Source organism: Pelecanus crispus, chromosome 9 (genome assembly GCF_030463565.1).
Source record: "Pelecanus crispus isolate bPelCri1 chromosome 9, bPelCri1.pri, whole genome shotgun sequence".
Lineage (NCBI taxonomy): Eukaryota > Metazoa > Chordata > Aves > Pelecaniformes > Pelecanidae > Pelecanus > Pelecanus crispus.
Genome location: NC_134651.1, coordinates 23,547,517 through 23,571,685, shown reverse-complemented (window position 1 = coordinate 23,571,685; position 24,169 = coordinate 23,547,517). Strand labels below are relative to the sequence as shown.

The 24,169-nt window shown below is 39.6% G+C and overlaps 1 protein-coding gene across 1 annotated transcript in view; it reads left to right on the top strand.

The window, feature by feature from the left end:
• Window positions 1-23,086, top strand: part of CLSTN2 (calsyntenin 2) — a 242,918-nt gene extending 219,832 nt beyond the window's left edge. The window contains exons 9-16 of the mRNA XM_075716449.1: window positions 7,574-7,740; window positions 13,311-13,459; window positions 14,920-15,143; window positions 17,916-18,086; window positions 18,719-18,864; window positions 20,309-20,432; window positions 22,044-22,228; window positions 22,877-23,086. Coding sequence (XP_075572564.1) covers window positions 7,574-7,740; window positions 13,311-13,459; window positions 14,920-15,143; window positions 17,916-18,086; window positions 18,719-18,864; window positions 20,309-20,432; window positions 22,044-22,228; window positions 22,877-23,086 — 1,376 coding nt within the window. The remainder of the gene's footprint in view (window positions 1-7,573; window positions 7,741-13,310; window positions 13,460-14,919; window positions 15,144-17,915; window positions 18,087-18,718; window positions 18,865-20,308; window positions 20,433-22,043; window positions 22,229-22,876) is intronic.
• Window positions 23,087-24,169: the final 1,083 nt, after the last annotated feature.

The following is a 24,169-nucleotide window of genomic DNA, read 5'->3' as shown; positions in this document are numbered from 1 at the left end:
CAGCTCTTTGCTGGAATTTTAGCTGTAGGAGAAATACAACATATGTGGAAGGTTAGTTTAGGAGGGTGTTTTCTTGGGGCCCTGAATTTGCATTCAAATCTGTCACTAACTCAGCATGGATATATGTCCCTTATTTAACTGAATTTCTGCACTGGGGACTATGCACCAGCACAGGAATGTTATTTGGAGAATAGGAATGTAGTTTTTTGGGCAACATTAACACCACCTGGACTGTGATCTACTCCAAGATATATAGATTGTAACATTTTTCTGTCATTGTCAAAATTTCCCACAGTTCCCCTAGAAATAACAAAAATGTATTGGCTTAATTGTGAGAGATTTTGAGAAAAATTATCTTAAATAGTGTAAGTTATACCACGCTTTTGATCTATGGATCTATTGCACAGAGATAGATTAGCATATGCATACGTAAGAGCAGGTAGCCCTTAGTGTTCTCTGTACTTGTCTTATTTCAGATAACACTTTAAAGCCTAAAGCTGTCTGTGTGAGGTCATCAGGTTATGATATCTACCAAGAGCAGGGGCGGACTTCAATAGTGCCATGTCTGATGAGTAATTTTCTGTGTAATTTTTGTCTGAGTGATATAAAAAAACACTAAAACTTTTTTGTGCTGAGAAGCTCTGGGAGTATAATAACTCTAGTCGCTAATTAGGACTACTCCTGAAATCTATGTTAGGTTTCATCCCGTTTAACAGCCAATCTACTTGTCAGGGAATTAAACCCAGGTCCCTAAACTGCCATAATAAAAAGATGGGATAAATTTGGGGGCTTGGACCTGAGGACTTTGGAGCCACAATATCTTGCAGCTGCTTCCAGATTCTCTTCAATCTTTATGTTGGGACCCTGAATAATCGATCATACCTTAATTATCTGGCTCAGTATAACCAGAGTCTATAATGTCTTAAAAGAATCACATCTCAGCTGGAAATTCTCTTGATTCATCATTTCTAGTGAAAACCTCATTGTGCTTAGACTGCCCTGATAATTACTTGCTCAGTATTAGGGTAGGGCAAAAGGACTAAAGGAAGATCTGTGAGCTCAATAAAGTCACTTGTTTTGACAAAAAGGCATGATTGTTCTTTGGAGATTGGTAAGTGAATACAAACAGCACTTTACATCTCTGAAGTCAAAACAATACAACTGTAAAATTCAATGGTAATCAAATTCCGTCTCACTTTATATCAACCCTATGTGAAATTAAAGCAAAACAAAATGGTGTCACGGAAATAGGCTCTGCTTCATTAATGATGCGCCTTAACCCCATGAAATCTGAACCCTGAGAATCTACAGTTTCCCCTGAACTCTCCAATGTTATATCTATCAGAATCTCCTCATGGCTGGGATCAGGAGGTGTTTGCTAGGTGACAGTCCTTAACCCCCCTAAATTGTCATTCATCTGAGAGGTTCTAGCTGTTTATGACAAGATGACATGTACACTAGAAGCATTTGTTTTCCTCCATGTGTATAAGGGAGTCATCCTGACCAATCTGCCCACAGTTAGGACAGGCATCTGCAACATACTTATCTACAATTAAGTAGGTTAATTCTACATTTGATCTGCTGCCTTCGAAAATTCAGGCACCAACTGTAACTGTGCTTGTGGCTATTTAGGAATACACCAAACACAGTGATATTGTAAAGTCTTGCTTTCATTGGCAGCTCGATCACTCCCCACTGAGGTCTGCTGTGTGGGTGCAGCATACTGCCTTTTTTGGTGCGCGTCCTCCTCCGACTTGTGCTTCCTGCTCCAGCATGCTGTGGTCCTGGGCTTGGTGTGAGCACAGGCACCAGCTGTGAATAGCACAGGAGGGAAGTAACGCTCAGAAGCAGTCAGAGGGTTATAAAGTTCTTGTGGGGAGAGAACACCCTGATCCTAAAGCAGGAGGTGCCCCTGCCTAACCCTACCCCTAGGCTGCAACTGCTATCATGGGAAATTGGTAGACCCTGATAAGTGTAGTTATCTAGATAATTTCAGTAGCAGCATGCACTTTATTTTTGCAGCTCGTTCTGAGCTCTGTGCCTATTGTATGTCTCAGCTGTCTCTTTCTCAGAACCATAACCCAAGTGTCTGCTATAATGGTTTTACCTGGTGGGAAGCCCAGCAGGCCAGGGCAGGACCCTTCTTCTTCTGTATGTTTTCATGTCAGTGTGTGTGTTGTATTTGTTCACCTCCACCAGCATTCATGCTTAGCAGAAACCGACTTTATCAAGGTGACCTTGGGTAAAGTTCTGGTGGGAGGGGCCCCTCTGCCCTTAGTGCCTGAGCTGCCCTACTTGCACTGCATTGATAGAGTTCCAGGCAGAAGAGATCAGAATCAGCACAGAAGAAGAATCCCAGTCCAGAAAATAGTTATTATTTTAGCAAGTAAAAAATGTGTTGCATACTACTTTGACAATGACTAAGCAGTGAACAGCATTATAGTGAATAATTACGTATGTCAACAGTTCCTCTGGATGCCTCCCACAGTCTGTTGACACCATCTTCCCATTATGAGGACTGAATTAATGCCAAAAAGCCAACATCCATCCTCCTGTATCTGACAGACTTTGGGAGTGGATATGCATGCTGGGTCAGGTGGGAAAAGCAATGCACAATTTTATCATCAAGGTCTGAATAACACTGTGGCCTCTGTTGCCTCAGAACTGTGATGGTGACCTCAACATTTACATTTAAGGAAGGGAAAAAAACAGCAGCTTCGAAAATTTGTCATGCAAGGGTCTGTAATGAGAGTAAGTGATGTTGTTCTATAGTGTTGTTTCAGTCTTTTTTGTCTTACAGACACCAACCTTATTCCCTGACTGACAGTAGGGAAGGTTCAGTTTTCTTTTGTTGGTCACATCATTTGGCTAAACCTTAACTACTTAACTATCTCCCATGAATTAGCTCTCCCAGCATATTAATCCGTACTAATCAATAAGCATAGAGCTGATTGAAATACACGTTACACAGTTGAGGAGTAGGTTTTCTTATTCTCTTAGGTCTTGATGCTATAACATCACTGGGGAGGTGAGCTGTATCTGAGCTGCATCTCACTTGTAAAAAAGGGCAAAAAGACCCTGACAGCAGAAAAATCCCATGAAACTTGCTCAGACAATCTAAGTTAACTGGATGGCCTGACCTCTGGATAGAAACTGGCAGATGCTGTGTTACAGAACACTTTATTTTTCACTGCACCATGACATTGGGAAGTAGAAGAAAATTTAGGACACTTGGATTACCTCAAGATAATCATCACTGGAGCTCCAGTTTGTTCTCTGAATTGTTGCTCCAGAGGCTTGTGTAATCTATTTAGGTCGTCTTCATTATCTCAAAAATATTGTTGCTTAGGCTCAGTTTGGTGCCAGAACCAAGAGTTAAGTTCAAAGTGTCTTAAAGCAGTAAGAGCTGTTGGGAGTAGCTTATGCCTTTTTCTCAGTTGTTTCTTAGCTTGTGGTAATTTCAGCGATGAGTCAAATTCAGACAATGGAACTGAGCATTCCTCCTGCCCAATGAAGTCAGTGGCTCTGAGCTGCCTATCAGCTGTTTGTGGAACTGTATCATACCCAGAGTCAAAGGATCTCTGTTTGAAAAGATCAGTATTTAGAAGAATTTGGATAATATTCTGTAAAAATGTTACTATCAGCATTAACTACACATATGCACTGTGCTTTAACATGCTACAGAATTACCATTTTCATGCTGGATTAAATATATTTATACTCATCTAACCTTGGCAGCTAAGTATTTTAGAGTGACTAGGACTGGGAGATTGGCCATCCTGGGCTAAATTTGCACCCACTGAGAAGCTGAGGTCAAATACTTGAAGAATATTAAATTGCAGAAGCAGAAGGAATGACAGCATTCAAACATACTAATATGGTAGAACCAAGCATGAATAAAACACTGTTACAGACAGGAGTAAAACAGCCAGTTGCTGAAGATTTTCAATTTATTCTGACAATTTTTTCCTCTTACTATAAAACTATAAAACTATATTCCCAGTAATCCCTTTTATCAAAGCTAGAATACAGGGTTGTAGCAGATTGGCTTTAGGCCGTTCCTTCAACTTTAACGAGAGTTTTGGTTTTTGCTTTCTGATTTTATTGCATTGGATTTTGTCCATTTGCAATCTAATAATTACTGGCAATTGAAACACATCAGCAAGCTAACATACCCCAATGAGCTGAGAAGATTCTGGAATGCTGAGGTAGAAGAATATCAAAATGTGAACATGGTGCAATTACAAGCAGCTGTGATAAGAGTCAGATACAATGACTTCTGTTCAGCTTCGAGGATACAATTGGCAGGTATATAATTTTGTCTTTAACTCTGGTAAAAGGTTCTTATGGAAGGCTTATTTAGCAGTCTGTTTTTTTCTAGTGAAGTGTGAGATAAAGTGCTCATGTTTTTTTCATGTGGAAAAAGTTAGTATTCACACTACCCTGGATTAATAGGCATGTAAACCACATATAATGTTGAGAACACTAGGTTATGGTTAGTACTTCAGATAATAGCAGGAATTCCAGGAAAAGCAACAGGGATGATCATAGTCTACAGTGTTAGGTAGAAGATGCAAAGAAAAGGCCTTGTTTAACCTGGCAAAGGAAAAGGGAAGACATAGCCATATTTTGACAACTCACATTCCCTATTAGGAATAAACTTCCAGCTCTAAGGATCAGTGGTCACTGGAGTGAATTGCTTGTCTTCCAAAGAGTTTAGAACAGCTCAGGCAGTTCTCAAGAATGGATTAAATACAGCTGTTCTTGTCTTGTGGCTACGGGACAGACTGTATCATCCTTCAGTGTCCCTTCAGACTCTGCTATCAGTTGTTCTAGTGCAGTTGTCCCAGCCTGAATCACCCTGCCATAACCATGGACATAGTTTTGCAGATTTTCTCTACTGACACAATATAAGACTAGCTAGTCCCAGCTATTTTTCACTCACATTTTCTTGAGATACTTGCTTTTTTTACATGGCAGTTGATAGCCTCTCCAGAACAAAGATTACATCACCTCCTTTACAATCCAAAATCAATCTATTCATCTGCACAAAACCCAATCTTAGTCCTGTGAACAGGGTAAGTATGAAATCCTGTTCTTCAAATACTGTTGTTGTAGTGCCTGTATTTGCAGAGCATTTTAAAAGCTTATTCCTGGAAACACTCATATTGTTTTCCATGGTTTTATATTAGTGGTTGGGCAGACAACTTACAGGACAGATGACTTTAAACAAGAATTATACATCTCCAAGATGGTAATGCCTCCTTGTACACCAGCATTTTTTTAAAGTGGGGCTTGGGCACAGTGAATACTCTGTATATTTAATATGGTTTATAGGCAATTACTGTGTCAGTGTAAATGACCTAACAATGTCAATGTAAGTGCTTTGTCAATGACACCAGAGAAGAACTAGTCCAAAGTGAAAGAACAACCAATCAAAAAAAGAAAAAATCCAAACCTGAAATTCCTATTCATGGATGTATGCACCCATCATATTGCTCTGTAACTTTACTTCAACTGGTTTATCCTGCTTGTTTCTGTCAGGCATAGCCGCAGCACTGAATTCTTTGTTACAGCTTCTTGTCTATGCCTTTATACATTTTAATGGGCTAATTTCGCATTTAAATACATTAGCTTATCTGAGACTGCTTCTTATTTTGCATCTCCTCAGAACTATTAAGATCTACTGGCAGACTTACTCTAGGTTTCTAAATTTCAAAGCTCCAGGATTAGTGTTGGTGTTTTAGCCTTGGAACTTGCTGTCTTCAGAATTCTGTTAGGGATATGAAAATTTGAAGCTTAAAGCACAATGTGATTCCCTACTTCTTCTGTAAGTTCTTAACTGTTTTTCTCTCTTTGTCTCCTGTTTAGGGAAAGGTTTGCTTTTCTTTTTTTTTTTTAATTTGGCCTACCTTTTTCTGTCCAAATACATTGCTGCTGTATTAGTGGCAACATGTACTTTTAAAGACAATGTAAACAGATAAATATAGCAACAGTTTTGCTGAAAAGTCCATGTCCCCATAATGCACTATCTATTTACCAAATAATTGTCTTGGTAAGTATCAGAAAGGCCAAAATTATAGCACAAATTAATCCTGCAGTTTAGCTGTTGCATACATGAAAGTTTCTATGAAACCACAAAAAAATTCTGCCCAGAAGAAGTTTTCTGTATAATGGAGAAATGAATGAAAGAGTGGAGAAGAATAATGTCTCCTTGAGGATCTTTAGTTGGGGTAAAAAGAGAGGCAGTTTGTGCTGTAATGTTAACAAAAAAGAACAAAACCTGTTTACTTCTGTGAAGAAACAGCCTGCTTAGAGACTTTCTTTTCTCTCAGTACACCAGTGTGTATTTTCTTCACTATATAAAATAACTTGAGTCTTTTTCATAGTGCTCATACTGCACAGACTAGAAGTGATGTTTTTCAGGCTTTTAGGTAGCAACATCAGCCTAAAGAAAGTTTGCCACTTCATCCCTATCCTAACCCAAATCCACACACAAATCTTCAAGTTAAAGTTCAAGCTTGAGCTAGCTTGCCTGGCAGAAATAGTTTGTTTGACACTAAAGCTACAAACACTATAGAGATGAGTTATCTACCAATTACAACAGCTTATCAACTGCTAATCCAATTAGTCTGCATGGCTGCACTGTTGCGTGGCTCCCTCAGTCCTCTCAGGCTCAAGGTAGTCAGTAATTCACACGCACTGATATAGCTAACACCTGCAGGAAAGACAAGCTCTAAAAATTCTCCTAGAGGAGGATGAGTAAATCACTAAATATCCCAAGAGTAATTTAGATGCTATGATCACTGGTGCAGGCAGTATGTAATCACATTTTAGTGACAACTCCTAAAGATCAGTCTTCCTTTGAAGGTGCCTAGAGTGAAACTGAATAGAGCATAGCTAGAGGGCCTAATGCAACACGCAGCGAGGAGACCCAGTCTGGCACCAAATGAGCTGCTTTGGGTAAGGGAAGCACTATAAGCCTTTTAGCATAGCGCTGTGCGTTGGCCTGCATTCACTGCTGTGAATTTACAACATAACCTTAGAGACAACCGTTCTAGCCAGTGTGGCAGCTGGCTTACACAGAGCCATGATACTTAGCACGTCTAAGAACTTCAGGTAGTATGTTTTCTGGAGGAGAAAAGGAAATGCTGGGTAAGTGATCTTGTAATAGAATACTTGCAAACACAGCTTCTGTATAAATAAATGTTGGATCTTAAACATTTTTTTAAATTCGTGTTTAATCACTTTAATAATCTCATCAATTCATTTTTAGAACTGCTGTGCTTCCTTGGACACAGGTTTGGGAAGCAATGTTTCATCTCAGAGTATGTTATCACAGCTTTATAAACACCTGAATACGATACTAGAAAAACACTGACAAGAATCTTAAAGACAGGCTGCTACTAGGTGCCACCCACAACCCACAAAGCACTTATCACAATAAATGGGATCTCAAATATACTTGGCTAAAATAGATATAGATTCTTTAAACGTGTTAAAACGTAAAGTGAATTATTAGATGTGTGGTTTGTGTATTGTTGATAATCATTTTATATTCTCTTTCTTGCAGGAGGTGAAGTCACCAAGCCCAGGTTTGCTCAGTATTTCCACGGCAGCCTGGCCAGTCTTACTATCCGGCCAGGCAAAATTGAGAGTCAGAAAGTGATTTCCTGTTTGCAGGCCTGCAAGGAAGGTCTGGATATTAATTCTCTTGAGAGTCTTGGCCAAGGAGTAAAGGTGAGGAATGAACTAACATCACCTTTGATAAAAATTTAGAGCTGATTTATGAAGTGGAGAGCCCAAGGTAGAGTACACACAGTACAAATGTACTCCCAGAAGCAATGTAATTTCCCATAAAGTCATGCAAAGAAAAAGCAGAACAGTAGAAGAGCTGTGACACTGCAAAGAAAAATGTTTCCATTTTTGCAAAGCTAGACGCTCAGAAAGTAAGGCGCTGCTGATATTTCAGAGTCCATAAGAATTGCCAGGTTGTGTTCTCATACTTTTTTTTGCAGAAATAGACATGACTCTAAAGAATTATTGACTTTTGATATCAAGTAGCTTTAAAGCAATGGAAAACATAAGTGGAATATCTTTCATCTGGAGGCAACTCTAAAACAAGTCCCAAGGCAGTACTATTAATTCAAAGTGTGTTCCATAGAATCATAGAATCACAGAATGCTTTGGGTTGGAAGGGACCTTTAGAGGTCATCCAGCCCAACCCCCCTGCAGTGAGCAGGGACAGCTTTAACCAGATCAGGTTGCTCAGAGCCCCAGCCAACCTGACCTTCAATGTTGCCAGGGATGGGGCCTCTACCACCTCTCTGGGCAACCTGTTCCAGTGCTTGACCACCCTCATTGAAAAAAAATTCTTTTTAATGTCTAGTCTAAATCTATTCTTCTTTAGTTTAAATCCGTTATTCCTTGTCCTGTCACAACAGGCCTTATTAAAAAGATTCTCCCCATCTTTCCTGTAGGCCCCCTTTAAGTATTGGAAGGTCGCAATAAGGTCTCCCCACAGCCTTCTCTTCTGCAGGCTGAGCAACCCCAACTCTCTCACTTGCCACTTCATCCCTATCCTAACCCAAATCCACACACAAATCTTCAAGTTAAAGTTCAAGCTTGAGCTAGCTTGCCTGGCAGAAATAGTTTGTTTGACACTAAAGCTACAAACATAGGAGAGGTGCTCCAGCCCTCGGATCATTTTGGTGGCCCTCTTCTGGACCCACTCCAGCAGGTCCATGTCCTTCTTGTGCTGAGGGCCCCAGAGCTGGACGCAGTGCTCCAGGTGGGGTCTTACCAGAGCAGAGTAGAGGGGCAGAATCACCTCCCTCGACCTGCTGGCCACGCTTCTTTTGATGCAGCCCAGGATTTGGTTGGCTTTCTGGGATACAAGCGCACATTGCCGGCTCATGTCCAGCTTTTCATCCACCAGTACCCCCGAGCCCTTCTCCCCAGGGCTGCTCACAATCCCTTCATCCCCCAGCCTGTACTGATACCGGGGGTTGCCCCGTCCCAGGTGCAGGACCTTGCACTTGGCCTTGTTGAACCTCATGAAGAAGAAAACATTATGGGACATGAAAATTGGACAATAAAAAAACCTAAAGTCAAGAAATTAAAATTTCACATTTGCATATAAATCATTATCCATCTTCATTATGCATATGACTGTCTTTACTGATATTATAACACTGTTTCTAAGATTGAAGAACAACAGAGGGAAATCCTGTTTCAATTTACATAGTGGCCACATAGCTTTGCATTCATTCAAATAAATTGTGTTCTTTCAGATAGAGATGTAGGTTCTTGACTATAACTTCTATAATGCTTACGTGAGATGCATTGTCAGTTTCCCTTTACTGATACCATTATTAGATGACAGGCGTTCTGCCTAATGGGTAAACATGCTGTTAAACTATTTCCTAGCACACGAACCACAATACCATCTTCCAAAGGAGCTGAGCTTCAAATTCAGCCTGGGAAGATACTTTGGCAGCAGACTATGCATCCTGTGAAACTGCACAGGTGTTTTTTAGTATGTTGTTTTTCAGTGGGGAGGAGGATGGTGCTGTAACGTTTGATCTAGAGCATGTAGAGGAGGTGCCATGTACTATATTTTATTAGCTAAACCTTTTCATTGTACAAGATAGGAGACTGACCTGAAAGACACTTAAATGTCTGTCTAGGTGATAAGTTGCAGTGGTGTAGTATAACTGGTATGTTTTCTGAAAACAAGGGTAAAAATTAAAATGGAGAGTGCAAAGATAAGGAGTAATTTTGCTAGCTCTAGCTTTTACATATGAGCAAAACACCCCAAAGAATTTTTTCTCTTTGTCCTACCAAGGACACCATTAAGAATTTCACACTGTTGCTTCTCCCACCAAATGACACACTTATGAGTAAAAGCTATTTTTAAAAGTCAATGCATACAAAGAGGAGGCAGGGTTTTATGGAATCCAAGTGTATATGCGTACCAGTAAGTTCTTTGCTGGCGTTTTACATGAATTAAAGCTGTGTAAACTTGGTCCATGGTGCTTAAAAGCATACTAATTCCTCCCCTATTGTCACACTCTGAAACATTACAATATTTGCTTAGTCTTGTTTCATGGGCTTGGAAAAAATCCCTGTTTACCACCCACTGCTGCTCCAGCATGGGTGATTGGATTCCTTACTGTACTAGCAGTGCAGTGGTTTATTGGATTTCCGTGGCAAGATTTTGGTAGCAGGGGGGGATACAGGGGTGGCTTCTATGAGAAGCTGCTAGAAGCTTCCCTATGTCCGACAGAGCCAATGCCAGCCAGCTCCAAGACGGACCTGCCACTGGCCAAGGCCAAGACAATCAGTGACGGTGGTAGTGCCTCTGGGATAATGTATTTAAGAAGGGGAAAAAAAAAAAACCCAAAACCCAAAATAAAACACCTTGACACAAACTGCAGCTGGAGTGAGGACTGAGAATATGCAAGAGGAACGACTCTGCAGACCCCAAGGTCAATGAAGAAGGAGGGGGAGGAGGTGGCCCAGGCACCAGAGCAGAGATTCCCCTGCAGCCCCTGGTGCAGCCCATGGTGAGGCAGCTGTGCCCCTGCAGCCCATGGAGGTCCATGGTGGAGCAGATATCCACCTGCAGTCCATGGAGGACCCCACGTCGGAGCAGGTAGATGTGCCCAAAGGAGGCTGTGACCCCGTGGGAAACCCACGCTGGAACAGGGTCCTGGCAGGACCTGTGGACCCATGGAGAGAGGAGCCCACGCTGGAGCAGGTTTGCTGGCAGGACTTGTGACCCCGTGGGGGACCCATGCTGGAACAGTCTGCTCCTGAAGGACTGCACCCCATGGAAGGGACCCACGCTGGAGCAGTTAGTGAAGAACTGTAGCCAGTGGGAAGGACTGATGTTGGAGAAGTTCATGGAGGACTGTCTCCCGTGGGAAGGATTCCACACTGGAGCAAGGGAAGAGTGTGAGGAGTCCTCCCCCTGAGGAGGAAGGAGCAGCAGAGATGATGTGTGATGAACTGACCACAACTCCCATTCCCCATCCCCCTGCGCCACTTGGGGGGAGAAGGTAGAGAAATTGGGAAAGAAGTTGAGCCCAGGAAGAAGGGAGAGGTTGGGGGAAGGTGTTTTAAGATATGATTTTATTTCTCATTACCCTACTCAGTTTTGATTGGCAATAAATTAAACTGATTTCCCCCAAGTTGAGTCTGTTTTGCCCATGACAGTAATTGGTGAGTGATCTCCCTGTCCTTACCTCGACCCATGAGCTTTTTCTTTATAATTTCTCTCCCCTGTCCTGTTGAGAAGCGGAGTGATAGAGTGGCTTTGGTGGGCATTCGGCATCCAGCCAAGGTCAACCCACCTGGGGGGAAGTGGGGAAAATGAATATAAGGGACTGTTTTCTGCCTTTTCTTTCTTTCACAAAACTTCAAAACATTTTCATTTTCTGAAATTCAGATGAGGCATAGTGTTTTTCTAAAGTTACTGTTTTCATTTTTACTTCCTCAGCAAGCTCAACAGTCAGTGCAACAGCAGGAGGCAAAAATGAAAGAAGCAGTCAGAGATAGATTGTGGTAGGGTTTCTTATTGGGGCTGGCAGAAAGAAGCTCAGATGAAAGCGGAACAGTTGGCACCTGATGTTGAGCAGAAGATTAATAAAGAGAAAGGGTTTCTGGTGTCAAAAATAAACATACCTGATCTCAGAGAAGCATGTGTGACAGTTGTACAGATGATAGGTTCTGTGTGGCTATTTACATGGCACTTAGCAGATTCAATGTTGGCAAACTGTTGTTGGAAGGTGTTTTGCTGGGCACTTTGGACTCACGAAGCTTCACCCTTTAGCCACCTGAGAAAGACCAATGCAGCTGTAATACAGTTTCTGACACAGTAGTGTTGGACTTTTTTTTTGTCTGTGGCCTAATTTTTCAGATATCTGTAACAGCTCTCAGAAACACTGTCTAAACTGTCGCTATTTTTAGCCTTTTTTTAATGAGAAAGACAAAAATGGCTCAGACTAGGGCTTTCTCCAGTCCCTTTGGCAGCATTCCAGCCGTTCTGGCAGCTGAGCTATTAAGTTAACTACCTAGCTAGAGTCTCCTTTTGCTAATTTCATCCTCTACTACTGCTAACTTACAGAAAGGAAGAAGTGTATGCAGGCTGTGACTCATGTTAGTCTTTCTCTTTGTTAACAAATACCCTTCAGTGTGTTATGACCTTCCTGCACAAGTTTTAAACCCAGTCCTCTGTGTTCTGTTTGACAGAGAACCCTGTGCTTCCTTCTGTTCTTCACAGTCTATTTGCTCTTTTGCTTTTTAATCTTTCTCATTGTAAGGAAGTGTAGACAGCCATTGTCTGTATATAGTAGAACACGTTCATATAATCAATAGCCAGTTTTGGGAGGGGACTGCATGTGAGACAAGGGTGCATTTCTTTGTGTTTTGTGCTGACAACAATAGGGTACAAAATCAAGGGGGTTAATCTGGCTTTCTCTGCAATGCAGATAGTTTGCTGAACCAATTAACAGACAAAAATATGGAATCAGGATGAATTATGATGAAGATAAAATCAATCATTTGCTATGTGAATATAGTAGTAAAATTTCTCGGTCAGCAAGAATGTTTGGTGTTCAATGCAATGGACTAGAGAAGGATCAAGACTACAAGAATAGCCACTGACTTCGCAATGTTTGTTGGCTCAAATGAGCTGCTGGCTTTGTGCAAGTAGCAGCTCTATCTTAAATCATGACAGCCTTATTGATCATGAGACAGAGAAAGGAGAATCCTCTTTATTGTGTCTGACATTAATGAAGATGTAGGAGGCAAATGTTATAATTGTTTTATTCATTCATGTTGAAATATATCTCAGAAAGATAGCTCAGGGTAAAACCAAACAGAAAGTAGGAAAAATATGCTTCTGCATGCTACTCTGGTTTAAGCCAACATTTTTTTATGGGGCTTGTGTTTAACCTAAAAAAAAGTTACATATTAATAATAATGATGACAGTAAGTTAAGCTTTTGAACTCTACAGCTGCAGAAATAGTATCAGCAATGTTGATAAGACTGGGCAAAATACAGCAAAGTGGGATTAGTTTACTATAAAATTAATTATAACTAGCGATTCAGCTATGAAATAGATGACTGATATGAATACACATTTTAGGGAACAAGTGGATTGAGCCAACAATAGCTACTAAGAATTTTTTTTTTCTTAAATAATTAGATTTTAACGTTATGTCTGTGCAACATTTCTTAAAAATGTCTTATTTTGTAATCTGTACCTGGTACCTTAAATACTAATTATATGCATTTCCCCTAGTATCACTTCAATCCTTCCCAGTCAGTCCTTGTCATGGAAGGAGATGACATTGAGAATATAAATCAAGCTCTCCAAAAGGTCTCATACATCAACTCTAGACAGTTTCCTACTGCAGGTGTACGACGTCTCAAAGTCTCATCTAAAGTCCAGTAAGTTATACTTCAGCTGAACTGATTAGATTAGGAGCATTTTTAATCAATTACTTTTTTCTTTGGAATATAAAAAGAAGAATTTTGGCTAAATTACATTACTAAATCATACTTTTATATTATTGAGCATAAAGGATGAATTTAATTTACTTTTATGCTGATTTACATTGTGGTTTCTTTTTATATTGTCCTTCTAAGAAACTTTTCTTGTTAATGTAATTTACTTGCATTCTGTTTATAGTTTGGAGCATACAGTCTGGACTGAACAGTACTTGCATTTATTGCATTCTTATTTTACTGTTCATTTTAAAAAGTTATAGTTTCTTCTGAGATAGCTAGAGCCATGACTTTTTAAAGCAGGCCCATCACCACTAACAGACGATGATGTATCTTCAAGAACAGTATTTGTAGCTGTGCTTGAAATAGTCTTTATCTGTCTGTATCCTTTTATGTCTGTCATCACTGAAGTACTGGTGTTGGGTGTTAAACAGAAATCCATGTCCTTCCATTTTCATGCAACAATAGTGACAGAACCTGCACAATAATGTTTACAGTTCTACATAATCAGAGCCATCTGCCACTCCTGAGCTCCCCTGGGGTACGTCTCTGTTACAGCAGGTTGTACAGTGTGGTGAAAGCAGATCTTTAGAGTGAAAATAAACATCAGTTGTACGAACTCTCATCTACTGTGCGTACAGTTCTTACTAAGTACTAGGTTTAGTCTAGTGCTGTGGGCTGACCACACTAAGGGTTTGCAGAGTATCTCCTGATGGAGTTTCACTGGAAGCAGTCCAGTTTGCACACTCCAAGGCTGGCCCAAGCCTTGTGACAAGATGAAGTAAGGTAGAGTTTGTCAGGAGATTCACTTCCAAAGCACAGTGCTGATTCAGACGAAAATGCTAATCTAGGCCCCTTTTGTCCCCAGTAAATACTGGGGGGTGCCAGAATGAGTTCATGATGGGTCCAGTTTACATGGATAATTAGGCCCTTTTATTCACACATGACAAGATAACTGTATTATATTCATTAGATACCACTTTGAGAACTTAATGTTAGATTTACTAAAGTTAGTTGTTATCATCTAATAATTAACTTTAATTTTTTCAACCATTCACTACTTCATTAAATGTCAGTTAAATATCAAACTATTGTTCTCATAGTGACCTTACTAGAGACTGAGATTGTCATGAATCTGTTTGCTAAGCAGTCCCTACGTAATTTCAGTAGTTGTGAATGTGGGAGGGGATGAGAGGAACAGAGCTGTTACTGTCACGGCTGGCCTATGTACATGGTGGTGCAGATGCATGTCCTTACGTGTGGCAGTGTCAAAGTATGGAATAGACTGAGCTGAGACAATACAAATGGATGAGAGCCGTCAGGTGGGTTTTGAACAGTGCAAGTGCCACACACCTCTGATGTGCAATGTGTTACATGCAGTTAATGAACAATATATTTTTCAGATGTTTTGGTGAAGATGTCTGCATTAGTATCCCAGATATAGATGCATATGTAATGGTGTTTCAGGCCAATGAGCCCAAGATTACAATAAGTGGGATGGACCACTTTGCTAGACCAGCTGCACAATTTGAAAGTGAAAGAGGTGTTATTTTGTTACCTGACATCAGGATTGTCAGCACAGTCACTAAAATGGAGCATCCTGTGGACTTAAAAGAACATGACAGAGGTTTGTGGATTTCTTTTAAATATTATTACTTACTTTGTAACACAAGCCCTCACATTTTTTAAAGGACAGTGCAAACAAGTAACACAAGCACCCAGATTAATTTAGGCAATGTTAGGCAGCGGTAATACTGTACTGAAGACATTCAATTAAACACACTGAAAAATGTGTTAAATAGTGATAAATCAGTACGTGCTTCAAAAAAACCCAGCTCTTCCATTTAGTGTCTTGCCTACTTCAGAATAATTCCTTTCCACTCCTCTTTACATATTCCGTTAAATAACATGTTTTCATTAGAATCTATTTGTAACAGACTTTTGTTAATTGTACTGATAAAGTGGAAAGCAGTAATTGACTAACAGTTGGAGTTTTTGTCTGTTATGTTTCCAGCTTTGCTACTGACTTGTGGGTGGTACTTGTGCCTCAGTTTCCCACCTATATAATGTAAATATAATCATTTGCAAAGTTTTTTTCAATGATGACAGTTTGTTCTAATGCTGAGCAATGTGTGCATTATTATTTGAGACTAGGTGAATGTTCGAAAATATAAATAAGGTTTAAAATAATTCCTTAAAATAATTTCTAATATTCCTAATATAAATTCCTAATATTCCAAATATAAAGGAATCTTCTATTTGGATGTCTGTGTGCAAGGTAAATGAAAAGTGTAGTAATCTGAGGAATCATTCTAAACAATATCTGTTGGACTACAATAAGCAGCAAATAGATGTACCTCTCCTGAAAAGATAGAATTGCTAATGATGTGTAAGTGTAGCGGCATGGATTCCCTGAAGCCACGCTGTGTAATAATGCTGCTTATCACTTGCCTGAAACTGCATCTGTCCTCTGAAGGCTGGAAAGTGTATCATATCGTAATATCAACTGCATATAATTACAGTATTTATAAAAAAAAAAAAAAAGAATTCTTGCATAGAAAAAAGTGATTGTTATCCATCACTTAAGGCACAATGCATGTATGATACTCCGTGTCCCTAAATGTTATGGCATCATCAAAACTGTTCAGTGAATTAGGAACTACTGTCCTCCAGTTTAGTTCATAAATTTTGTCTATTCTGATTTTTCCCAATATAATTATGGACATAATTACTGTTGTAGCACCTTATAACCTAAAAAGCCTGAGTCTCACCTTGAAAAGGAACATAGCAGCATTTCTTAAGCTACTGTTTAATTCCTTGAAAGTCACGTACCCCCTAATGTGCCATCTCTTGTTTATTTCCACTAAGAGTGGTTAAAATGGGTAGATAATAATTGGCTTTGGGAATAATTGTGTTTTGCAAAAGATTATTGAATTCTAAGTCTCAATTCCTGCATCATAAGCTTGAATCATTATTTCTCTCAGCCCAGATATTACCTGAGAAAGGCAAAGACAGCCATAAATCTTAACCTATATTTACCTATAGCTATTTTTCCACTTACTGGGAATTTACATAACCTGATCATCATGACTGTAGCAGAGCTGCACATGGCAAAGCTGAGAAGGCTGGTTTAGTTGCCATGTATTCCTCAGTCACAGGACCAGTTAGGTCTGTCTCTCATCAAAAGCAGATCAGGCAATTGCCACAGGCAGCAGCATGCCTATGGCTCTGAGGCCTTATTTACCTGCAGAGAGCCCCTGGAATGCCAATATGTTGCTTCTCCTGCCTCAGTAGTAAAATCAGTGGGACCCCACCAACAGCTAAAACTGCTGCCCCACCTCTCCTGTTTGCCCCCTGACAGCCAGAGCAGCAAAGCTGACCAGTTCAGGCATTTCCCTTGCTCTGCAGCCCAGCTCTTGCCTGTCTCTCATAGCTTCCCATAAAATAGTCCAACTTATCAGCCTTAGCAATATTCAGATTTGCCTATCCTGCAAATTTGAGTTGGGTCTGCATTTTGGGATAAGTTAGAGTTGTACCTAGAGTTCAGAAACCCAAATTCACCGTACCAGGAGTTGGAAATCTAGGGCATAAGACTTTTGTGTCTGTGCCTTCCTTCCCCATACACCCTCTAAAATGAGATTCACAAAATGGGCACTAAGTTCCAAGACTTCAGTCTCTTTGTCTACAGTACCCTCAGCTAGCTGGTTAAGCAGTTTTGCCAGACACTCTGTGCTAAGTTGACCAGAGAATTGAAATATTAAATCGATATGCTACTCTTTTTCCAGCGACAGAATTATTTTTTTTAATCGTACATACTGAAGGATAGTCAGTTTACAACTCAATTCCTCCAAGTCACACAACACAGGATCTTGCCATTTATAGTACCATGTTCTTGGATAGATGGCCATGTTCTTTGTAATGCAAATTCTTCATGGGCCACAGAGTAACTGAGAGAATCATCCAAGCATAGCTATATTTGACATGTATTTTTCCAGTTCGGTTTTCCTTGAGAAAAGAATGAATGTGTGATACCAACCTGGTGCCAATACAGCATTGAAAACCAGAATTGTTTACATGAATTTATTTCCAGGATCAAATTTCAGTTTTCTACTTCCAGTACTGTTCTTGAATGCCTTTTATTACAGAGCAATATATTTCTATCTATCTATCTCACTAGGTATTTGTAGGCCTTCATCATCATAGCACCTGAACAGGCAAGCCACTTCTCTTTTGATTTGCTTCAAGTATGCTGTATTTAATATTGGCAAAAAACAAGTTCAGCCCTCTTTGAAAAAATTGAAAGCTGTGATGCAAAGCACATAAAATGACTGAGCTGTTCTGTGATCATTTATCTTAGTTTCTTTCTTCTTTTTTCATGGTATATGCCATGTGTTCACAGCCAATAAGCCAGTGGTACTAGAGGAAATGCTCCACAACTTGGATTTCTGTGATATTTTGGTCATTGGCACAGAACTAGATCCTGAACAAGAGTGTTTAGAACTAGATCATGTGGAGCTTCAAGGAAAACATCTAGATGCCACAAATTCCACAGCAGGATACTCAATCTATGGTATGTTCATGGACTTCGCTTTCCCTTATTTCTTCCCACCAACAATTACATTATTCAAACAAAAGGACTAATTTGAAAGAAACTAGACAGAAATCTGTGATGTACTAGCCGTAAAATATTCCACGAGAGACTGTGTCTCAAAAATTGTAGTCACTTCTTGATCTCTGGGTGTGCTGTGTTTATCCTTCGGAATATGGCACAGCTTTGTCTTGATCTCAGCATACCTCCTGCCTCTCCCCAAATAAGGAAAATAGCAACACTGCTTTCTTTAAATGTGGGGGCTCCTGTGGACCATCACAAGTGGAACGTGGGAATGAGGGGATTCCTCAGTGGTCCTGCACAGTGCTGGTAACTCATTGGCCATTTTTTTCAATTACTAAATAATTTATTCTACCTTTTTGCTGTTGTATTTGTTCCTCTCCATTATGGACTTATATTCATTTCCAAAAGCTCATCTCACATAATTTAGTATCAGCCAGAGGCTCTATCAGGGAATATTTGATGCAGTGCCATTTTCAGATCATTCTGCCAAATTTTGTATTTTGTGCGAATGTTTGATTTCTCCTGTACTGCACAGAGCATTTGTTACATAGCATCTCCTTGATATTATTACTGCTCTACCACCATTTCAGGTGTGGACAGCATGCACAACTATGAACAGGTTCTTCGTCAGATTCGATACCGTAACTGGTACACTTCTGCCACCTTTGACAGAAAGTTCAGAGTCAAGTGCTCAGAGCTAAATGGACGTTACACCAGCAATGAATTTAACTTGGAGGTAAGCAATCATTTAGTCAAGTTTTCTTTTCCAACACTGAGGCTGAGCATTAGCCTTATCTTCAGCGACATCAAGTTTTCTTTAAAATACGTAAAATGATTGATATGTTCTGGTAACGACAATCAAATAGAGGAAAAATTCTAAGTTCCATTCAAATAAAAAGTTTTCTTCTCCTGTGGGCATTCCTCAATGTGGGTGTCTCTGTTCTGCTGCATATGTAAGGAGATGACCCCTCTCTTGAACTCCACTAACAGAGAGAACTACTCCTGTTCAAACAGAATGGAGGCTATGGTCATCGTCATTGCTTTTCCATGATCCAAAATCTCCTACAGGTCTTTTTAAAGATTTATAAACCTGCTCGAAAGTAAATTATTACAGCCTCATTATTTTCCTTAGATTAGTTATTTTTTAACTTAACCTGACATACTTTTCTTTCCTGCAGCATTCACCTTTTCAGTTTTTCCAAGCACTACCCCCTTACAATAAGTTTTATAATTTGCTCTTCATCAGATGGAGAGTATTCCTGATAATTTGCATGATTTCACATTTTTTTGAGGAGGAAAGTCAGTATACAGGTAACGAACACGTAGGATGGACTTCATCTGTCATATACTCTTGGATCCACTACCCAGACACGGTCAGTTACTGCAGGAATATTTACATAGCTCTCTTGAGCTTATGTGTGCTGGTACTAAGTCCAGTGCAGCACAATGGCTCAGGGACTGAGAATTACTGCCGATGCACCTCAGCAGGAATCATGAAACCATGTTGAAGAACCAACTCATCCAGCCTAGAAACCCAGTATCGAGTAACTGCAGGAAAGGGCAGAACCTTTAGCAGCAGGCTCAAAACTTAGTAATTGGTGCTGAAAGTTTTTACATGTTTACGTTGTATTGAAAATTCTTTCCACATTAGCATTCTGCAGCCCTGACAACGACTTCAGGGTTTTTGCTTATAACATAACTATCGGTAGGACAGATAACTGATACAGTATCTTCAAAGAAAGTCACTCTGAAAGTAGGGACGCAGGAAAAACCGAAACCTCTTTTAATTCTCTCTTACTGTTTTTAGTTTGAACTCAATGCGTTTGATACATTCTCTGTCAGTGTTCAGAGGGACAAATCTCCCACTAACTTTCAGGGAACACCTAAAAGCTGATTAGTACAGAGAAAAAAAAGTCACTACTCATCCAGACAGGTAAATCAAAAAAATCCTTTTCTGTGCCACTTCATAGTCTACAGCTAGAAATGTTAGAATGCATTTTTAATGCTAGAAATGTGTATTTTTCACTGGCTTAAAAAAAGTGAATTTAGCCTTTACAATCTGTATAAAAATGTTCCTATCTGCTGATGAACTTCATAGTTCAGTGTAATGTATGGAGCCAGCAGGCTTGGAATATAGAGCACTTCTTAGTATCTGATCTCTTATTTTTCTCTTGTGCCAGGTTAATATTCTACACAGCTCCAACTCCAACTTCATGGACCGTGTAAATCATGTGATAGTACAACCACAATTTCTCCAATCTGTCCACCACCCAGAGGGAAGCACAAGTGCTGTTCACAACTCAGGTATGTGACGACTTTACAGAGACTGCTCATAATGATTCTGGTGTGTCAGTATTTCCCTTGTGGTTCAGCCTGGTCAACAAATAAAGCCTTGAAGTCCATAGTTAGAGCTTGTGAAACCTCACAGAGATCATTGCACAGGTATGAATGAAGGTAACATTGAATTCTCTTCTTTCTTTCCGAGGAGGTACTTTGTAATTAAAAACTGCTATCCTTTTTTAAAGTCTTCATTAAAGATTATGTACTCTGACCCACATAGTTAAGGAAATGTCTTGTTTCGATTATTGAATGGTATGAAGGATAATATTTATGCTCATATTGTCTTTGTGCATCTGTATTTCTATGGCACATTAATTTCTGCCCACCCTTTTCTAAGCAGGAGGAAGAAATGTTCACACTATTTTTTAAATATATAACTGCTGCAGTGCTTCTGTTAGCTGCTGTCCAGGCCTTAGTCTGGAGCTGTCCAGAGAGAAGATAGGTCCATGTAGCCATGTGGTGCAGGGGGCATTAGTATATATTAAACACAGAATTTAAATTTAATTTTTAGACTATATGAGTTAAAATATATACCCAAATCTGAAGCCTTTTCAATGAAGTTAAACCCAGGGCAAAGATACCTGTTTAAATGCTGGATTCTGAAATCCTTTTAGCTGAATGATACATATGTCAAGAAGTAAAACTGATGTAAAGTGTAGGTAGTTATAAGTAGTTATATACAGTTATGCTTAGAAAATTACTGTACTTTTCTGTACACTTGTACAGACATTTTACTGAAATTAAACTGAATTTTTACAAAATGAACTATTGCAAACTAATTCTTCTTTACTTTAATGTTGTTCTGATTTCAGAGTTCCATTCTTACAGGCAGGGCAAGACGATAAAATGGGGTACAGAACTACTATAGCTCCTGGAACTGCAGTACCTAGGTAGCACTCCTCCACTAACCTAATTATGGAGCTTATAATATAAGAGTAGTTCAGAGAGAGATTTCTTCCTGTGACTTAGGTGGAGACAGGAGCTTCTCAGAGTGCTACAGAACAGTGAGGAAAAATGTCTTGAATCCTCAAGAGTCTCCCAGGAAAGTTGTAACACAGGCAAATAGAATGGAAATGTGTTATTTTATTTCTTGGAGATTGAGATTTAAATCACAGTACAAGTGTTTGAATCCTTTGAAAATATAGGCTTTCAGAAAAACTTTTTCTCACAAGTGAGGTTAACACCTCAGCTGTAATTAGAAGGGGCAACATGCAGGTAAGACAACTGAACCTTATTGCAGAAACACTTGTTCTGAAACTAATTGATTCTTTGCTGACTGACTACTTGTCTTCTGTAATAAAGTGGCTTAAAGAACAAATGGTAGGCGTACTCACTTCTTAGTTACGATTTATAATACTCATTATAAGATATCTGTAAACACCATTCGTGTATGCTCTGCCTTAGTAGGCGGGCACTTGCCAACACTTTCTGTAGTCCCAGGCACATGGCAGACAGCTGTGCTGATTCTCAATCCAAAGGAAGAGGTGCTGAGGGGAAAAGATAGACAACGTAGTATTTTGTAGGCAATTTTTTCCACAAATATAAGCCCATTGCCTTTTCTGCCTTTCGTTCCAGTTGTTCCAAGCGTGGCTACTATCGTTATCATAATCTGTGTGAGCATACTCATTTTTATCATAACCTTGGGGGTCTATCGAATTCGGACAGCTCATCAGCACGGCTCTGCAGACAATGAAGGAAATAAAGAAAATGAAATGGATTGGGATGATTCTGCTCTGACTATTACCGTCAACCCCATGGAGGTACATAACTGAGGCGTAGTATTATATCATGATATTACCAGGCGTTACTGTCTGGGCTGGTAGCTTAGCAGTGAGTTTTAAGCCTCTTTCAGCCTACACTTGTTTAGACTTGGCAAAACAGTTGTACGTACATACACTCAGGACCCCATCTCAGTTTTCAGCTCTGCACACCATGATAATATATAATTGAGCACCTAATATTTGTTGTCATATATAATTACTAAATAGGATGGTGAAGAATTTTGGGTACAACACCATTCCCTCTCCACCCCTGTTTGCACCCTAGATATCCAAGAAGATATAGTTCCTTTGGTTTTAACTTTTTAATGTAAGCACTAGTACATTAAAAGGAGGGGAAATGATCAGCAGTTTAAAGAAACTGACATTGAAGCGTTAAATTTTGGCAGCTTGACTAACAAAGATATTGCTTATTGACATTCCATTCTTATTACAGTATTTTTTTTAATATTTGCTACTGAATTGTATCATATTTGTTGCCTAATAGTCACATAATGATGGAAAGCAGATTTTCCCAGCATGTTAGCATTTCTAAATGTGGAATAAATGCTCACATTCTCATAGCCACTGGCTAGCAAGAAGGCACTTTTCTTCTACTGTCTCTCTTTCATTTCTTTAAATGTACTGTAGAAATATGAAAAGCCTCATCAGACAGAAGAGGAGAGTGAGGAAGAAGACATAGAAGATGAAGAGGAAGACACGACCAGTGCTGAATCAGATGAAAGTGAAGAGGACGAAGAGGAGGAGGAGGAAGAGGAAGTGATTGTCCAAAAGGGAGACAAACAGAATGCCACCAGGCAAGAGCAGTTGGAGTGGGATGATTCAACACTCCCGTACTAACAGCCCTCCAGCCACATTGCTCTTTTGTAACAACCAATACAATGTTTTTTCAGAGTCTATGAATTCATTGACAGGATTTGAACTTCTGCTTGCCTATAACTGTTTTGCCTAAAATGATCTTCTTGTAGTCATTAATAATGATAGAACTGACCCTTTTCTTACAAAGCCTGGAGAAAACATGGTACAAACATACTGGCATCGCCAGTAATAAAGTAATCTAGAGCTTGATCTGTTAGCAAGCATAGGTCTCAATTTCCTGTTTCTATACCGCAGATAAGTGACTAAAGTCCTGTCACTCAATCCATAGAGGTTTTTGCCTTTGCTTTTTTTTTCCATACAGGAGAGATTTCAGCTTGTTATGAAGAATTACTTGTGTGGGTCCAAATAACAGTTGCCATTTGACTTTACACTCTTACAGGTGTACAATATAATCCATCTTCAAATTGGGGCAGAGTTTTAGTGCTACAGGTGACAAAGACTGATTTCCATTTGTCATCTTGTCCTGCCTTCTTGGATGTTAACTGTCTTCTACAAGGGAATATCTAGGACTTGACATGGGATGCATGCGTGCCTGTGTACAAGTGGACAGTGTATTTTTCAGGCATGCTGTAAGAACCCTCAAGACAGGGATTTTATCCAAGTCACCCACAGAAGCTTAAGAAAGTTTAAAAAAAACAGCCACAATGGGCTGCTGAAGGTTACAAAAAACAAGTCATCCTGTGTCCACAGATTGAGTAATATGATTTTATGCAAACTGTAAATTCTAATGGGATTGATTTACTGAAAACCTGTAGAGCTGCTCGTTAGTTATGGATTGAGCAATCTGCAGCAAATCGATGCTTTAAACAGTCTGTCTTGTAAAATCATTAGCTTGCTGCAGTATCTTACTGAAGTAGTGGAAAATAAGTGACCCCATTATTCCATAGTTATGTATGGTTGGGATTTAAGCAATGATTTTACATGAGGAAAATGTTCCCTTTTGCTTTAGTGAATGCCAGCTGGAATTCCTGTCTGACTGTATTTTATCAAACATTATCCCCTATTTCTGCTGTCCCCTTACCCACCTATGAGTGGCACAGGAGA